Below are 16,970 nucleotides of genomic sequence, written 5' to 3'. Positions count from 1 at the left end.
TGAAATCAGAGACTATGGATGCTCCTGCCAGACCAACCAATCTTCACGACTATGAAATGTGTCTCAAGATTCATGTTTCTGTGCCGGATAAGTGTACCTAGTTGAAAGAACAAAACCGGGAGATAGCTGTTATTGTCTTTGTAATAGTCACTGTTGCCACACTCCGTATATTGTGGTAATGCTCAATTTACCCTCGTTGAGATGGTTTTCTTGACTGTCACCCCATCTTTCTGGTCAACTTCCAAGGTTCTCAAAGAACGTATCTATACATGGGATGATCGTCGCCCTTGTCCGCAACTTCAGCCGGAACATAATCCAAGTCACTCTTTCCATACTTCTCGTCTCGTTTCTTATTCTGAAACTTCAAGCAAAGGCTAAGAATAGTAGCCAAAGCAGCAGCAGCGAACAGGATGCCGGCACAGGTCCACATACCCTTGGCGTACCACGGCTGGTCCGTCTTGGGGAATAAGCGAGCACCCAAGATCGGACCACATTGACCGACCATGCCGAAGATAGCCAGTCCGGCGCCACGCTTGGATGCCGAACCTTGGTTGTCAGTTACCCAGGTGAAAGTAAGGGCAACAGCTGGGAAGACTCCTGCGCAGACGAGGAAGGTCGCAAAATAGCGGACACCGGTGGTATGGATGGTGGCCAATAAGACATATCCGACGGCTCCGGTGCAGCAAAATAGAACGATGAAGATCCCACGGGTTCTGAAACGATCGGAGACAAAACTCGCCGTGACGCACACCACGTAAGCGGCCAGATAAGGACAGGCAGAGAAGCCTTGTGCGTGAAGCGAAGTGTACCCCATGGCCTGAAGAATTGTAGGTAGATATGCTGGCAACGAGCCGAAAGCGGTATTGAGACAGAAAATGATCAGTGCCTGCAAATAGTTTTTGTAGTCGTAAAAGGCAGCAAAAGCCTGCTTGAAGTTGAGCTTTCCCTCTCTCTTCTCACCCCGGCCCTTGAAAGCGCGATGACTGATGATTTCATTTTGTCGGGGGGTGAGAAACCGGCACTCTGAGGGCGAGGGTGGGAGATAGAAGTAGGCTACTATGGCCAGGAGAATCGTTGGGGAACCCTCTACGAGAAGTTTGGTCAGCTTCACGAAAAGAAAACAAACAGTTGCAATGGCCTTGACTTACCGACAAGAAACAAGAGCTCCCAATTGGGTATAGACGACTTTGCACTGACAAGACCATACGCCAGTGCAGATGCAAAGCAGCTGGCTAGGGGAGAGAACGATATGAAAAGACCGTATCGAAGCCCCATCTCCCCTCGGTGGTAGAAGAAGGTCATGTATAAAGCAACAGCCGGCACGAAACCAGCCTCAAATGCTCCAACGAGGCTTTCATCAATCGTCAGCTATATTGCCCAACAAAATAAGTTAAGATAACTCACAAGCGCAGTGCCATGATTCCTGCAAAGTTATGGGTAGCGGCCTGAAGCATACTCATGGAGCCCCAACCAATCGCCATGAGTGCTGTCCAGAGTGGCAGCGGGACGAAAGTCCACACGAGAATGAGCTTTGCAGTGTCAGCGGATTCAATGACCATTGAGAATGAGTGCAGAGTTACCCAGTGGAACAAGATGTAACCAATGTACAGAATTGTGACAATCCAAGAATAGTCTTCAGATGTAATTCCCCATTCCTCGCCCATGCCAGCCGTGTAGGCATTCCCTACATTACCTCGATCTATGTAAGAAACAAGGTACAAAGCGCCCAGTCTATGTTCAGTCAGTAAGTGATACGAGAAGAAACTGTTGATGACTTACAAAGGAATCAGATTCCAATCTAACTTCCTGAGAGCTTGTCCCTCTTCTTCTTTCGACCACGTGGGAGCAGAGTGTTCCTCAATCTTCATGGCCTCATTGTATTCATCGCCCTCGACGTGAACAGTGCGATCACCGTGTTCATTCTCGACTAATTCTTGCTTATGCTCCTCGTGTGGCTGTGATGCTGCCATTGTTGCTGACAAGGCGTGTTGTCTGTATTGTACGCTGGCTTGATAATATGTCAAGTCCAAGGAGAATACCTCAGCATGGAAGCCGGTGGGATAGACATGAGTGAAGCTTGAACTTATATTCAAAGGGTTTCTGCCAAAGAGACCGGCCCAACGGATAGTTGAGGCCTGTGAGACGATAATTCAAGAGCCAAGGACACAGATCGCGCTATGGAGACGACCCCACGGGGAAGGGTCCCATCATTGTGGAGACGCACGAGCGCATGGATAGGAATGGGCAAGTCAGCCTAGTCAAGGCAAGGTCGGTATCAATGCCGACGCCTCAAAAGTCATGTTGTTGCTCAGGAAAAGCGCGGGCTTCATTGACTCAGGTACATGATCGTAGCAAAGAATTCGCCAGTTGCCTTCGGAGTCGTTAGATTAGCTGATAGCTCCACAAGAGCTTAGCTATCCGGCGGAGTATCGACCTATATTATCCGTTTCACTCTTATTGTTCAAAATGACTTCTTATTCAGTGGCTTTTCTGTCTATATATCGCATCTTAATCTTATTATTACTGTCGTCTAGGCCGTCGCTACTATTATCTTATAAACACCCTCTCTTTTATAGTAAAGACACTTTTGAATAGGAGCAACGAAGTAACATGTGATATTTCATGTAAAGTTACTAATTTAAATATATTTATGCTTTTCTTCTCTAAATATGATTATTAAGGAGCTTTCTTATGGCTAAATACGTATACCTGTTTGAGTATTGTTGTATTATTATGCTCTAGTCTGAATAACTTCAATTCCAACCCCTTTGCTCTCATACCTATATCCTTCAACATGTTCTCGCTCTGGTCTCCGCATCTAGAACCATGATTTTCGATGTCTCCTAAGACTTTAAAAAGATAATATCTATGCTCTAGTTAATATCTGACGGCTCGGCTGAAGAGCAGTCTCCCCTTCTAATCAAAAGAGTAAATATTAAGTATAAGAATTTAAAATACTAGTTCCACCTTGTTTTCGCGGAGTGGCACATCCGCGCCCTACCTAGTACTGTAAGTGGGTAAGATGAATCATGATGACAAGTCGCTACACCAAGAGATGCCGAAGTATGTGTAGCTGGGACAATGCCGAAGTTCATTGAAGATGCCGACGGAGACCCCGCATTTCGGAGAGTGATACCGAGTCGACCACCCGCACAACCGCGGGTGTGAGAAAGTCAGAGAGCCCAGAACGAAAGATTGCACCGACTTCGGACAGAATTGCACGGTATCTGTGGAGAGTAGCAACTTCTCGTCGCGTGCGTCGTTTTGCAACCGATTACCGAGGGAAATACCCATGTGACTTCTAGCGGAGACCCGGAGGCGTATAATCAACGCTTGCATTTACTACTGACGCCTCAGCCCTGGTTGTATCGAACATAGAAGAGGACCAACATCATCACGCAGGACTTTTATAAGTTTTGAAAAGATTCATACCTCGAGGCATCTCATCGGCGCAGTTCACCTGCCAGCACAGCGAACATGCCAGCTACCATCAACGGCTCAGACGGGCATCAGCCCATCGATGAGTTCACCATTCTCACGCCCAATGCTATGCTCGGCTATGGATATGACTCAGATCACTTCTGGTATGGCATTGAAAAGTACAAGCCTGCAGCAATCATTGTCGACAGTGGCTCTACCGATGGCGGCCCTTATAAACTCGGCATGGGCAAGATGACTTGCGGACGAGGCTCGTATGTCCGAGATTTGGAGCCAATACTCGAAGCATGCTTCCACCACAAGATCAAGGCTCTCATTGGATCTGCTGGTGGTGATGGCAGCAACAAGCATGTTGCTGAAATGCTCGACTTGGTAACGGAGATTGCGGAACGGAAAGGCTACTCATTCAAGGTCGCCACGATACAGGCCGGCATGAACCGCGAGTGGATTAAGTCTAGGATATCACAGAATCGCGTTGGTCCTTGTGGTCCGGTCGAGCCCCTTCTTCCCGAGGTGGTGGACGGTGCTGTAGACGTTGTTGCTCAGATGGGCTCTGAACCGTAAGTAAAGGTTTCAACATGCAAAGGGCTGTCACTGACAAAACAACCAAAGTTATCTGGAGGCTTTAAAAGAGAACCCTGACATCATTATTGGAGGGCGGTCTTATGATCCAGCCCCGTTTGCTGGTTTCTCGATCGCCAGAGGAGTACTCCCAGATGTGGCTTGGCACATGGGCAAGATCATGGAGTGCGGCGGCATCTGCGCTGTCCCGAAAGGGCGATCGATGATCGCAACGATGAGAAGGGATTCCTTCGACCTTACTCCGCTGTCTCCGGCAGAGAGATGCACTCCTCTCTCCGTCGCTGCGCACACCTTGTACGAAAAGACTCGGCCCGATCGTCTCCCAGGACCCGGAGGCGTTCTCAACCTGGACGGGGCGAAGTACGAACAAGTTACTCCGAAGACTTGTCGAGTGTCCGGCGCCAAGTTCGAAATCACGCCTTATCAGGTCAAGCTGGAGGGCGTCAGTCATCTGGGATACCGTACGATCTTCATTGGAGGCATTAGAGACGCCATTCTTATTGACCAAATCGACAACTTCCTCGAACGCGTTCGAGTGTACTCGCAGAAGCTTTTTCCGGAGCTAGACAAGTCTGAGCAATGTCAACTTCTGTACCACGTATATGGCAAAGACGGAGTGATGGGCCCCCTGGAGCCGGTTCAGGCACGCCCGCACGAGATCGCCGTCCTCGGCGAAGTGGTCGCTCCGACCTCAGAGCTGTCCCACACAATCGCCAACAACGTACGCGCTTCCATCTTACACTTTGCGTACCCCGATCAAGTTGCGACGACGGGAAACTTTGCCAGCCCCCTTTCCCCACACGAGCAAGATGCTGGAGCTGTCTTCAAGTTCAGCCTCTATCACCTGGTGGACTTGGATGACGGTGAAGAGGCCTCCATCTTCCCCATTTTCACTCAAACTATTGGATCGTCGCAGGCATCTCCTGAGCCAGTCACTCACCTCTCTCCTGATGTTTTCAGCAAGATCGACAACGGAGAGCTCACCCCCTTGACCTCGAAGTCTGTTCCCCAAGAAGAGGCGCCCTTGAGTCAAGTTGCACGCATCATCCGATCAAAGAATTCTGGTCCGTTCGAAATGACTTTCGATGTCATGTTTGACGACGAATCTGTTTACAGGCGCGTAAGGGAGGCTAATGTATTCACCAACGAGACGATCAAGAAGCTCTACCGTGTTACGGACGACGATATCCTGACTAATATGTACTTTGACCCTGCCCTCGCCTGGAAATGTACTATCAAACGGCCATGGGCCCAAGGCAGCGTCGGCGAGCGCGACACTCTTGGAACACAGCAACATGCGCCACTACTTGGAATTCGCATACCTGCGGCGAAGGCTGCCGTTCAGCCCAAAATAAACGGTGTCGCTATGGCTTCCAGCACAGCCATACCCCGTGAAGACTATTCAGCTCAGGATGTTGTTCAGGAGATATGGAAGGGGCTTGAGCTCCCTGCTGAAGCTCTCAGCGCGCTCAATCTTGAAAATGATGGGGCACCAACCCTGCCCTCCTCCTTCAAAATTGGTGTCCTTGCTCAGAGTTCCATTGCCTCGTCTGCACTCGCAGCAGCTCAGATCCACGCCTTGCGTAACGAATCTTCTGTGCCTGCCGTTGATGTTCCCCTCGAACATGCGACCGTTGAGTTCAAGTCCGAAAGACTCTACATCCTCGATGGGAAGCCAACCCCTTCCCCCTGGGGCCCCATTGGAGGTCTACACAAGACATCTGACGGACATGTTCGAGTACACGACTCATTTCCGAACCACCGAGATGGCATCCTCGATCTTGTTGGCTTACCCCGTAGCTCAACCAGAGAGCAATTGTCTGAGAAGCTGTCGGGATGGGCTAGTATTGATGTTGAAACTGCTGCAACGGTCGATGGCAAGCTAGCGACGTATGCCCTGAGATCGTATCGACAATGGGATGCCCTTCCTCAGTCTAGAGCCATCAGCAATTTCCCCATCGACGTCACTCAACTATCTCCCGAAGGACCCGCCGGCTTACCTGCAAGAATGAGAAGCGGCAACACGAAATGTCTTCAAGGCCTCCGGGTAGTCGAGATGAGTCGCGTCATTGCCGCTCCCCTATGTGGAAAGACGCTCGCGGCCCATGGCGCGGACGTTATCTGGGTCACCTCACCAAACCTGCCTGATCTTCCGACCATGGATCGAGACTTTGGCCGTGGCAAGCGGACCGTTCAACTCGATGTCCACAACCCCTCTGACAAGGAGAGATTGATCGAGCTGATCAAGACAGCGGACGTCTTCATTCAGGGGTTCCGTCCTGGCAGTCTTGCCAACCACGGACTGTCACCTGAGGAGATAGTCAAAATAAACCCCTCCATCATCGTCGCCAACATGTCGGCATTTGGGCCACAAGGGCCTTGGTCCGGTAGGAGAGGCTATGATTCGCTTGTGCAGACCTGCTCGGGAATGAACGTCTCCGAGGCAGAGCATGCTGGAAAAGGGGAGGCAGCGCGTCCAACGCCATGCCAGGCGCTTGACCACGCCGGCGGATACTGGCTCGCGACTGGTGTAATTGCTGCTCTGTACAAGCGGGCAACCCAGGGGGGCTCTTGGCGTGTAGACGTCTCCCTGGCAGGTGTGATGAAATATTTGCGGAGTTTGGGACAGTATAATGGAGCGACAGGCTTCGAGGTCAAGGACTACGAAAAGCCAGAGAATGTTCGGGATGAGCTTTTCGAGACGAGAGACACGGGCTTCGGCTCCATGACGGCCATCAGACACAGCGCACATGTTGATGGGGTCGAAGTCGGCTGGGACGTGATGCCGAAGCCCTTGGGTTCTGATTCCCCTGAATGGATTCATTAAAGTTTACTTCATTGTCCGGAAGATGCGACACATTTACCGAAATCTAGTTTAGAATAAGATCTCACTTCCATAGAGAATCATTCGAGAAGCCGTGTTGTACAACAGAGTTGGAAGAAAGCGGGAGTATGATATTCGTGTTGGTGAGTCAGAACCTCGCACCCAGCACGACCAATAAAGGGGAGAACTTTGAAATCAGTCGTGTGTCTCAACTTAGCGGTATTGAATCTTATTGCAGTTGAAACTGACTTGAAGCCGCGAGTACTGAAATCCCCTTTTATTAAGATTCTGCTGGAACAACTGGATCATGTCCGCCTGGCCCCTGGCGGCATAGGGTCATGACTGAGAGGAGACGGGATGCAAGAAGTTGTACTTTGGCATCAGAACTTTCGTGCAACGGTCGTTGCTACTATTCCACGATAATTCGAGAGCCAAATCCCTGCCCATCTCTCGGAAGAGTCTGCCAAAGAATCAGGAAAGAAGCCAATGGTTCTTGATCACGGTTAACCTGACAATTGATGATGCGCTCTTACACTCAATATTTTAGATTTAGGCTAAGTCTTATGAGTTACATGTCACTTGCCACCTTCGGCGCCTATGTTCCCAATTCGAACATCAAGCTACCGGAATCTCCCCCGTATTCGGTCTCAAGCATGCCTTCTTGCCCCCTTTGTCCAGTCCCCGCCAACGCACTTGCTTCGTTTTGACAACTAAGCTTCTCCGCGCCTTCGTTTTAGGACCCTAATCTTAACCGGCAAAGCGGCAAACACATTCCTATTCTGTTATTGTGGACCTTTCTCTCCGCAAAGATGTCACGGAGATCTGGGCGCGCGGAAATGCTTTAATGAGCAAGTTTACGTGGCCGCCGCAACACCGGCCATCCGCGCGGAAACGCCCACGAATCAGCATCATCGCCGACGTAGCTGCGGGATGAGTCGTTGCGGCTACACTGTGTCAGCCACGAGTCGACACGAACCCGAGCCCTTGGATGCGGCGGCGGCGATACCGAGCGACTGGTGACTGATTCGCGCGGGCCACGTACATCTCCCGCTGCGGGGTCCAGCACAGATTCAATGCGTGGACGCCAAGCTTTTGCCAGTTGAGACTGTTGACGCCTGCCATTTGTCATAACGGCGTCTTTGTTATTACAGATGGAGGTGACAAGATGACGAGGACTTGGCCGAAGTGAGTGGGGATGAACGATCGCCGGCGTATACATCGACAAGGAACTCAAGAGATCATCCATCGTACGGCGATCCCCCGGAGACTATTATTGTCGCATAAATGCCACATGAAAAGTGATACCCAGAGTACCCTGAGATCAACATATTGAGAGTTGGTGAGTTCAGGTTTTCCATGGTTTTCCGAACCATTTCTACTGACTGAGTTTGGTTGTCGGGTTTCTACTATTATTTGTGAGACTTGGTATTGCTCTTATTCAAATAGGCCGGTGCGATAGGGCGTTGCCCAAACCTCCTCAACGCGTGTCAACGCCCGTCTGCCTACGGCCGTCCTCGTCCGATCCCTTCGGTTTTAGCGTTTAACTCAAGCTTTCCAGTTTCTGTCGCGCGGCGGGCCCAAGAAGATGGGAACTCACATGGTAGTCCCTGGAATCGACGGCACGGCGAAGCGCTTGTCCCATTAGTTCGGAATCCTCGCAACCCTCGGCATGTCCTATACGATTCTAACCACCCGGGGCAGCCATACTTGCCCGTGTCGCTCCAACGGAGCTCCGATATCTCCTTGAGATACTGCCGGCGAGGGCGGCTGTTCCCACCAATTTCGTCTGAAGATTCATGCCGTTCGTATGCAATGGTGATCCTCTCGTCCTGGTCACCCTCCGGTAGCCTCCGTACGTCTTAGCACAACAAAACCTAATAAACTTGCTCAACAGCCAAATGGGCTTACTTGGTCAGGTGCTCAAGTCTAATTACTCGTGACATCGATTATGGTGGCGCAGAGAGGTGTGGCATAGCATCAGCAGTCGGAGACACCGCTTTTCAGTTTCTGGCTACTTCATCGCCTATTGACTTTGCTCTAGAGCGGAAAGACTGTCCGTCTGATGCTCGTAACCTTCTGCAGCTTAAGAGCATCTGTTCAATGTGCCCCTCGTTTATACTAGAATTCCGATTTAAGCTTGTTCATATACCTTGAATCATGTTCGGAGTTCAGACCAGGAACCGCAACTTTACCCCGAATGAATGTTCTTGCTAATGCGATTCGCAAGACATCAATTTTATGTCGAGCAGGGAGACGACAATCGAAGTTGTTCACACAGCGTCTGCACAGAACACCTGGCCGGCCACCAGTATCGTGTGTCGATGGAAAAAGAAGCTTTTCCGAAACACGCACTGCCGCCGTCAGCCTGGTAAAATCACACAGACCGCACTGGACACTTGCGGGTATCTCAGGCCAGCTCCTGCGCCGGACATGAGCAGATTCTTCCTACAACTAAATCTTTCCAACGAACATGAGCCAGTTTGCCGCGTGTAGCGAGCTTCCAGTGCGCCGACAATACCAGCAAAGTTCCTTGACTCCAGGGTCCATGCCGAGAGACAACTTTAGTAGGGCGTACGGAGTGGTGGCGGCGACCGAGACCGAAGCGGCCGCTCATGTCACAGTCTCAGTCATCGTTGACGGGGATCGCTCCCACGAATCAGGCACGATGCCGACTGGACCAAGACATTGGGTCAGGTGTCAGGGATACGATCTCTTATGCCCTGGAGCTGTCATTGATGAACGACGTTCGACGTGGACAGAGCCACTTCGGACTGAAGAGGGGTAAAACGTACTCACTTACGCGGCTATCAAGACGCATCTGGAACGCCGTCGGCTTCCTGGAACGGCATGTAAGTCGCTCATCTTTGAGCCGATTTCCCGTAATTTCCGCTTACGATCGAAACTGCATCCAAATGTGCTGATGATTCATCAATAATTACTTGCTTGTAACCATCGGTGCTTTTAGAGGCCATATTGTAAGCTGGCTCTGGTCCGGGCAAGTTATCGGAAGGCATAGTTGAACCAACGCTGAAATTGGCCTTCTATGCATCATCGTATTAGTTACAACACATGAAGCTGTGATACAGGAATCAAGTATGCCTTACTCCGAAGTTGACATGATTGACTAGCAAGCTAAATTATTCACTGTGAGAGTAAAGAGTGAGGCGTACTAGGCGCTAGAACGTCCTACTTTCCCCCACGTTGGTCCGAAATAAGCATAATACCAAACGCGCTACTATTGCAAACAGAACAAGTTTACTCTGCTGCCGAGGGGATTTCGGCCGACACTGAAAGCTTATTCGGCAAAGTGGCCGACCCTTAGTCAGGGAGCTCCTGGTCCAACGTCCCATCTAGACCTTACTCGGACCTTGTCCCCTACGGATCGACGATGCATGAACGTTGCCCTGCTCTGCCAGATCTGCGGTCGTCCAACTCGGACTCGGTGATGGCCTTCTGACTTTGACTTCGTTTGTACGGGGTCGGAAGAAACAGGCCGTCCCAAAGCATAGCGGGCGCCTTTCCTGTTCCTGTCGAAATGGAGGAAAATAGCCGGCTGCATGATGCAGCGAGAAAACTTGCGCAAGACATCGCGGGAAGCGGCATTAGGCTGGTAGACTAAGGCACATCGGCATCTTCTTTTTTGTATAAAGACGTTCGTTCTCTCGCCCTAACCAGTGGGAATTTCTTCTTGCTCATCAGCTCACATCTTGTATCAACTTACATCATCAATTTTATTCACTATCTTGAGTAATAGCTTCTAGCTACCACACTACCACACTACTACAATTAACCCAATACTCTATTGTCTCTTACATAACAACCGCCAACATGCGCTTCTTCACTACCATCGTCCTCGCTACCATCGCTGCCAGCGTCAGCGCACTTCCCGTTGCCCACGAGTCAGACATCACCCCCGCGCTTCCCCAGGGCATCGAGGAGGCCGCTGTCGAGCCCATTGAGGCTAGAGCCAACGGCAAGCCCAACACCGCTGCGGATGTCAAGAAGCACGACGACAACCACGCAAAGCAGAGGGCGGGCAATTGCGGCAAGGGCTGCGACGCCTCCCTCGCCTCATACCATTCTCAAGCGTCCAAGGACTCGAAGAACTCCCAGGCCTCCAAGGCCTCTCAAGCTTCAAAGAACTCCCAAAAGTCTAAGGGTGGCCGTGATCTCAGCGCTGTTGAGGCGACCGAGGCGGAGGAGATGGAGCAGTAAATATGATTCGAGGTTACAGAATATCAGAAGTTACATGGAGTATTAGATGGGGAATAGCGCCGAGATACATAAGTCTTCTGGGTAGTAGCTGTGCTATATAAGACAATGAACGAAACATTTTCCAATTGAATGAAAGTTCTCTCTTTGAATATTCCATACGAAGTTAACAGCACTTATATGTCTCATCAGTCTGTAAAACATCTCAATATGATAAAATATGGCATGTAAGTTTGAAGTTGCTTGTCCTCGCGGTCTTGAACGTGGCAGATCACTACTGCTAGTTTCAAGCCTTCGCCAATGATATAGAAACAGGCGTACAACGGATTAGCAAAACAAATCCATTACATGTTTCCATATTTCCGTAATCCCAGTCTCATTTGATACCATGAAATAGTCCGAGACTGAAGAGAAGAGGTTGACCAACACCTCATCTTGTCACGCACCTTAGATCTCATTATTCATCGGGTATGTGTACCAGAATCTTAAACTTTCATAAGGTTTCTTTAATACGAGACTGCCTATGAACAATTCCATAGGGTGTTGATCACTACGTAGGGAAGGTCTGTGGAAGGACGCCGGACTAAACGAAGCTTAGAAGAAGGCCAATAGCTATCCTGACCTGGAACGCATCGTCAACTTCATCGACACCCAGAATCAGACTTGTTTCAACAATTCCCTCGGGCAACACGCATCCAACAACGGCATCACCTTCAACTTCGGCCACCAAGGACTGCTGAACGTGGCTGGCCCCAACAGCTCCCAGCAACCCTTCAGCTCCAGCAAGCCAGTTCCACATAAAATAGAACCGGCCGTAGGACCCAAGACGGTAGACGTAGCCTACAATGCCGCAGCAGGAGGAATGCGGCAGCGTCGGTGCGCGCATCCCGGCCGACCAAGCATTGCCTGCACCAAGGCCGATGCGAGTGGATCAACGGCCGGCTGTTCTCGACCTGAGCAATCGCGACGACGAAGGCTACCGGGCCTTGCAGAACCGGCGTTTCGAACGGTGGTGTAACGCGCTGTTCCCCGAGAGGTAGCGAGAGATTGTGGAGGAGAGCAAGCAGGCTATGGCCCCCAGGGACGGCGGCGGCGGCGAGGGTGACCGAGATGGCGTGGCATGGGTGCGATGATCTGCTGTTAGTGGACTCAACGTATGATGTTCAGAGAGTGTTCTCTGGTAGGGGTTTACCAATATGTTATATATGTTGGCTCTTGATATCCTATGCTTCGCCGTGTCTAATCGGCCTCATGTCTGTAATAGTGTGAAAAACATGCTGAACAGAAGGCGAACTCTCGCAATTGAAAACAGGCCTTTCCTTTCATTGAGTTTTCCGCACCTTGTCTACCAGGTCCTTTGCACACAGCGCCGCCTCGTTGAGAAACCCGTGAACCTGCCCGACTTCAGGTGCCCATAACTGTCCCCAAAAGTACAATTGCCTGGTCGCAACCTTCAATTCACCGATACCTATGTGTCTCCCTCAACTGACGTTCTGGAAATTAGCTCCGAAAAGTGTACAAGTGACGAGACTGAAATTGCGCGAGCCTCGGAGTTGGAAGGAAAATGTGGGCTGGGCACGATCAACAATCGTTACTGCTGCAAGGGCGATCCGCCTCCCCTCTCCAACTGCCACTGGGTTGGCCAGGGAGACTGTGCAGACAACACCTATAACAACAAGGAAGTTACCTTGATCTTAGACCGGGGCGGCTTAGACGGTACTCTTTGCAACTGTATGTCATAAGCCCCTCGTTCCGACGCGTTTTCGCTGACATTAAGCTTTAACCAAGGGTGGAGGAAGAAGAGTCTATGCTGTACGCCGGAAGAGGACGCGCTTGGTAACAACGGACAGTGTCCAGCGCCGTATTGCACATCAGAGACCGAAGAGGGTTGCGGTCCTGACGAATGGGGCTCGGATCTGCCCAACGAGGAGTGCGAGGATGACGACTGCGAACACGATGAGCTCCGCAGAGATGTCATCGTTGCGCCCCAAGTCGTTTCGCTGGCTGATGTTATCTCCGAGAAAACGACAACCCTCCAGGCCAAGGATAGGAGACGAAAGTTCGATATAAGTATGTTCAACTTTCTGCAAATTATTGTGGCGATGACCATCATAGCCAGAGAGTATCCTGGCGCGGGCTCGCTCCTTGACCAACCTGAGGCCTCGGACAACGTATTCCAGTAAGCAACCTGCCTCCAACAACCTGATCAGAAGTACTTCATAGCCTCAGTTCTAACACGACTACCCATTCAATCAGGCAGGATGCTGGCTGTACTAACCCTGATATCCTTGTCACTAAATACGACACAAAAGCAACGAAGGCGCAGACAGGGAAGTGGCTCGACACAGAGCACAACCCAGATGTAAGCATTTCAACCATCCTCCCCTAACCGATCCAAGTCAAAAGAATAGTCGAACCTTCAGCTAACAGGCGGAAAACAGCTACAATTCACGCCTGATTTAGTGAAATTTCTCTCATCCGGTATTCTGCCGAATGGAAAGCAGTCTGTCTTCTCGCGGATAAATGCCGATGACATCAAAAAATATTGGAAAAAGAAGTTTCCTAAAGGCACTTTTTCCGAAGGCGGGCAAAAGCCAGACTCTCTATACACCAGAGGACTACTTCCAAGATCAGTTCGGCTCTATCGGAAACCGAGCGCCAATGGTTCTCTGCGAGAAGAAACTGAACAACATGAAGGGCAAAATATTCGGGTTCGATGACCCGGTTGCCCGCAATACAATGCGAGACTTGCGTAATGGGGCTTTGACTGGTGATATTTCTGATCAGGATGAATTCTTTAGAGGGATCGCCAGAGTAAGCTTTTACCGCTATCCAGAATCCACACGCCAGCGAAAGCTTGATACTGATGTATTCACTGTGGGCAATTTCGGTGTTCGTCTATCTGAACCACCATGACGTTTTACCAACGGTCCAAGGCAACCGGCAGAATCTGTTTAATGCAGCTCATCTTCTTGCCATGTTGATCATTGAGTTTGCGAACCTGGAATATCTTGTCAGGGAATTTGACGAAGAAGCAGCCAGGAGAACCCGTGCTTGGGCGGAAGAGATGCTGGACGATATACAAAACGCCCTCGCTCCGCTTGTACTCTCCGGCCGGGCACCGCCAAACATGGCTGCCATTAATGCCGCGATAGCAGCCCTGAGAGGTCGACTGGGTGACATAAAGGCGCCGCCACGTAAGTAGCAGGCAGTATCATTGAGTAGACCCGCATTGTGGCTTGAACCAGCCCGGCCAACTTTGGCCCCCAAGTTAGTCGGTTAATTCAGCCGCCCCGCGACATTTGGCTGGTTGGTTGTTTGCTATTTTGCAGCAAGGGTCGGGAACTAGCAGACAGGTCAGCAAAAGACAGCCAGCAGAAGGGCTAGTAGTTGATCAATGACACGCTGATGAACAAGTCCAAAAATCTTAATCCAGGACCACCAATCAAACAGTCCTGCCAAAATCTCATCAGAGACCTCTTCAACTAGGCATCGATCTGCCCCTGCGAGGATAGATCCCGGGTGGGCGAAAATAGGAATCTTCGTCATCCAAGCCGTTTATCCCATGAAGCTGTTCGTACAGGCCCGCCACGTAAAGAGCGCTGCAATACATCCACCCAACATACCTGCGATCGCTGCCATCAATAAGGGAATAGCCGCGATCGTACTGGTCCTCTTCGTCGTCCTCCTCGTCTTCATCCTCATCCTCATCCTCGTCCTCACTCTCTTCCTCGTCATCCTGCTCGTTATCACCATGCTCTTTGTCAATCTCTTCCTTTTCTTTCAAAGCCTTACGAATATCGAACTCGTCCTGGGTGCCATTTGGTGTCCAGGTTCGATCAACGATAGCAAAAACCATTGGCGGCAGTTCCGATAAGAACAATGCTGTGCCGTCGTTTGCTTCCTGGAACTGGATAATAGTGTTGAGGCACTGCTTGTCGACATAAAGACAGTATCGGAAACAGGGCATCTGGATGGGAAATATATTCAGGTAGGCCTTGGTTGGGAACATGGGGACGTTCTGCTCAGACACCCATTGATTAAAGTGTTTCCTAACTTCAACCCGGGAGGCGTTGTTGAGGGTGGCGCGGTCCTCGATAACGACCCGATCTAAGTACTGCTCAAGTAGCTCAGCGCGTTGGTACTCAACGAGTTGGTTATGGCAGAAGCTCTTAAGCTGCGCGAGGTAGCGGTTCCAGAGTTCGTCGTCATCGTATGTACAGCGGTAGATAACGAAGCCCCACTTGTGGATACCGGTGCTGAGCATGCTGAGGCAGGTGCGTTGGTAAGCGTCTCGTCCGTAAGCGGAGAGGTGGGTAGGGACCTCGTCGAGCGTGCGAGCCTTAAAAGGGTCTGGTTCCATGTTATGTAGGAGCTGGTGGAAGAAAGGTTTATAAGTAGGAGAGAGAAGGAATTTAGAAGTTAGGTGCGCAGGTTATATATTTATACCTAGGGGCGTAAGTTAGCCTGCATTAAGCGTAAAGCTTATATTAGGTGTCTATTTAAGAAACTAGCTTCTACTAGGTTTATTACTAATAACTCTATAGCTTAAGCCTTTATATTATAAAGTTATAATTTATGCTAAAGTATAGCGTTTTAATACTTATTATTTTTTTTAAAAAAAAGGAATTAGAAATAAAAGATTAAATTATTAGATATTAAATAAAATTAAATAATTTATAATAATATAAAGTACGAGTAGTAATATACTATTTATTTAATAATACTTTTTAGAAGAAAGGTTATATTTAGCTACTTATATAATTTTTAAACTACTTATTATGAACTTTTTCTTAATTAAGTAGCTAATTATTAGTTTTAAAAGAACTTTTAAATATATTAGCTATAAAATAAAAGAGAAAGCCTTTAAATCTATAAGTTCTTTCTATTTTAAAAGATATATATATATATATATATATATAATAGATTTTTAATAACAGTTTATTAATTATATATATTATTACTATTAAAACAATCTATTATATAGAAATTAATTAAGCTTAAGTTTAAGTTTAAAACTTAAAACTTAGCTTAAACTTAAAAACTACTTTTATTATATAGAAATAAGTAAAAAGATATAAATATTATAATACCTCTTTTTAAGGGATTTTTATAAAGGTATTTAGGGGCTATAGGCTATAGTTAGGTTAAACTAATAGAAGAAGTACCTAAAAGGTAGGTATAATATTATTATACTACTTTTATTTATTTTTTCTAAGATCTTCTTTTTTAACCTTTTAGTAAATACTTACTAAGTCTTTACTATAGAGGGTTTTATACCTTATTTCTATAAAGTTCTCTATTCTTTTAACTTAATTTAGTTAAACTATTTTTAAACCCTTTTAGTTTAAGTAACTAAACCTTTATAATTATCCCCCTTTTAATTATAATTATCCTTATTATAGAATAGGATTAGTAATAAGTAAGAACTTCTATTATTTATAATAAGCTTTTATAATTACTATTATTATTATAAATTATCTCTATTATTTATATAGTAATTATTTACTATATATTTACTAAAGCTTCTTTATCTCTTAATATTATTATTATTTTTATAGGTTTTATAATTCTATTTTTAGAGTTATATTATTTACTAAATAGGATTTTATTAGAGGTCTTTTTTATTTCTTAAAAAAAGAAATTATTTTTAATAAGTTTTATATTTTTTATTTATAAATATTTTATTCTTTACTTAGTAAGCCCTCTTTAAATAATAGCTTTATAATAATTTTATTTTTTATCTTATTTATCCTCTTTTTAAAATAGATATATTATAAAACTATTTAGAATATTAGATAGTAACTATTATTATTAATTTATTATATTTATTTTCTTACTTTTAGTAGTATTTACTATAGTAAATAACTACTATTTTTACTATTTAAAGTTATAGTTACCTCTCTAACTATTT

The 16,970-nt window shown here is 47.7% G+C and overlaps 5 protein-coding genes across 5 annotated transcripts; 3 read left to right on the top strand and 2 right to left on the bottom strand.

The window, feature by feature from the left end:
- Window positions 1–250: 250 nt before the first annotated feature.
- On the bottom strand, window positions 251–1,970 carry GCG54_00004514 (High-affinity nicotinic acid transporter; the record flags this gene model as incomplete). Its single annotated transcript, XM_045404563.1, has 4 exons — window positions 251–1,086; window positions 1,149–1,351; window positions 1,405–1,731; window positions 1,780–1,970. The coding sequence occupies 4 exons, from the start codon at window positions 1,968–1,970 to the stop codon at window positions 251–253; spliced, it is 1,557 nt and encodes a 518-aa protein (XP_045262506.1).
- Window positions 1,971–3,477: 1,507 nt separating this feature from the next.
- Window positions 3,478–6,847, top strand: GCG54_00004513 (Succinate--hydroxymethylglutarate CoA-transferase; the record flags this gene model as incomplete). Its single annotated transcript, XM_045404562.1, has 2 exons — window positions 3,478–3,998; window positions 4,051–6,847. 2 exons carry the CDS (start codon window positions 3,478–3,480, stop codon window positions 6,845–6,847), a joined length of 3,318 nt encoding a protein of 1,105 aa, XP_045262505.1.
- A 3,825-nt stretch (window positions 6,848–10,672) lies between these two features.
- Window positions 10,673–11,059, top strand: GCG54_00004512 (uncharacterized protein; the record flags this gene model as incomplete). Its single annotated transcript, XM_045404561.1, has 1 exon — window positions 10,673–11,059. One exon carries the CDS (start codon window positions 10,673–10,675, stop codon window positions 11,057–11,059), a length of 387 nt encoding a protein of 128 aa, XP_045262504.1.
- An 842-nt stretch (window positions 11,060–11,901) lies between these two features.
- On the top strand, window positions 11,902–14,261 carry GCG54_00004511 (uncharacterized protein; the record flags this gene model as incomplete). The annotated part of the gene is made up of 6 exons (XM_045404560.1): window positions 11,902–12,092; window positions 12,579–12,787; window positions 12,845–13,235; window positions 13,313–13,418; window positions 13,640–13,948; window positions 14,004–14,261. 6 exons carry the CDS (start codon window positions 11,902–11,904, stop codon window positions 14,259–14,261), a joined length of 1,464 nt encoding a protein of 487 aa, XP_045262503.1.
- A 436-nt stretch (window positions 14,262–14,697) lies between these two features.
- GCG54_00004510 (uncharacterized protein) lies at window positions 14,698–15,419 on the bottom strand (the record flags this gene model as incomplete). The annotated part of the gene is made up of 2 exons (XM_045404559.1): window positions 14,698–14,723; window positions 14,852–15,419. The coding sequence occupies 2 exons, from the start codon at window positions 15,417–15,419 to the stop codon at window positions 14,698–14,700; spliced, it is 594 nt and encodes a 197-aa protein (XP_045262502.1).
- Window positions 15,420–16,970: the final 1,551 nt, after the last annotated feature.

This window comes from Colletotrichum gloeosporioides, assembly GCF_011800055.1.
Source record: "Colletotrichum gloeosporioides strain Lc1 chromosome Unknown consensus_54, whole genome shotgun sequence".
In the NCBI taxonomy this organism is placed as follows: domain Eukaryota; kingdom Fungi; phylum Ascomycota; class Sordariomycetes; order Glomerellales; family Glomerellaceae; genus Colletotrichum; species Colletotrichum gloeosporioides.
The sequence above is the reverse complement of the archived record's forward strand: the minus strand, read 5'-3'. Positions and strand labels throughout refer to the sequence as shown.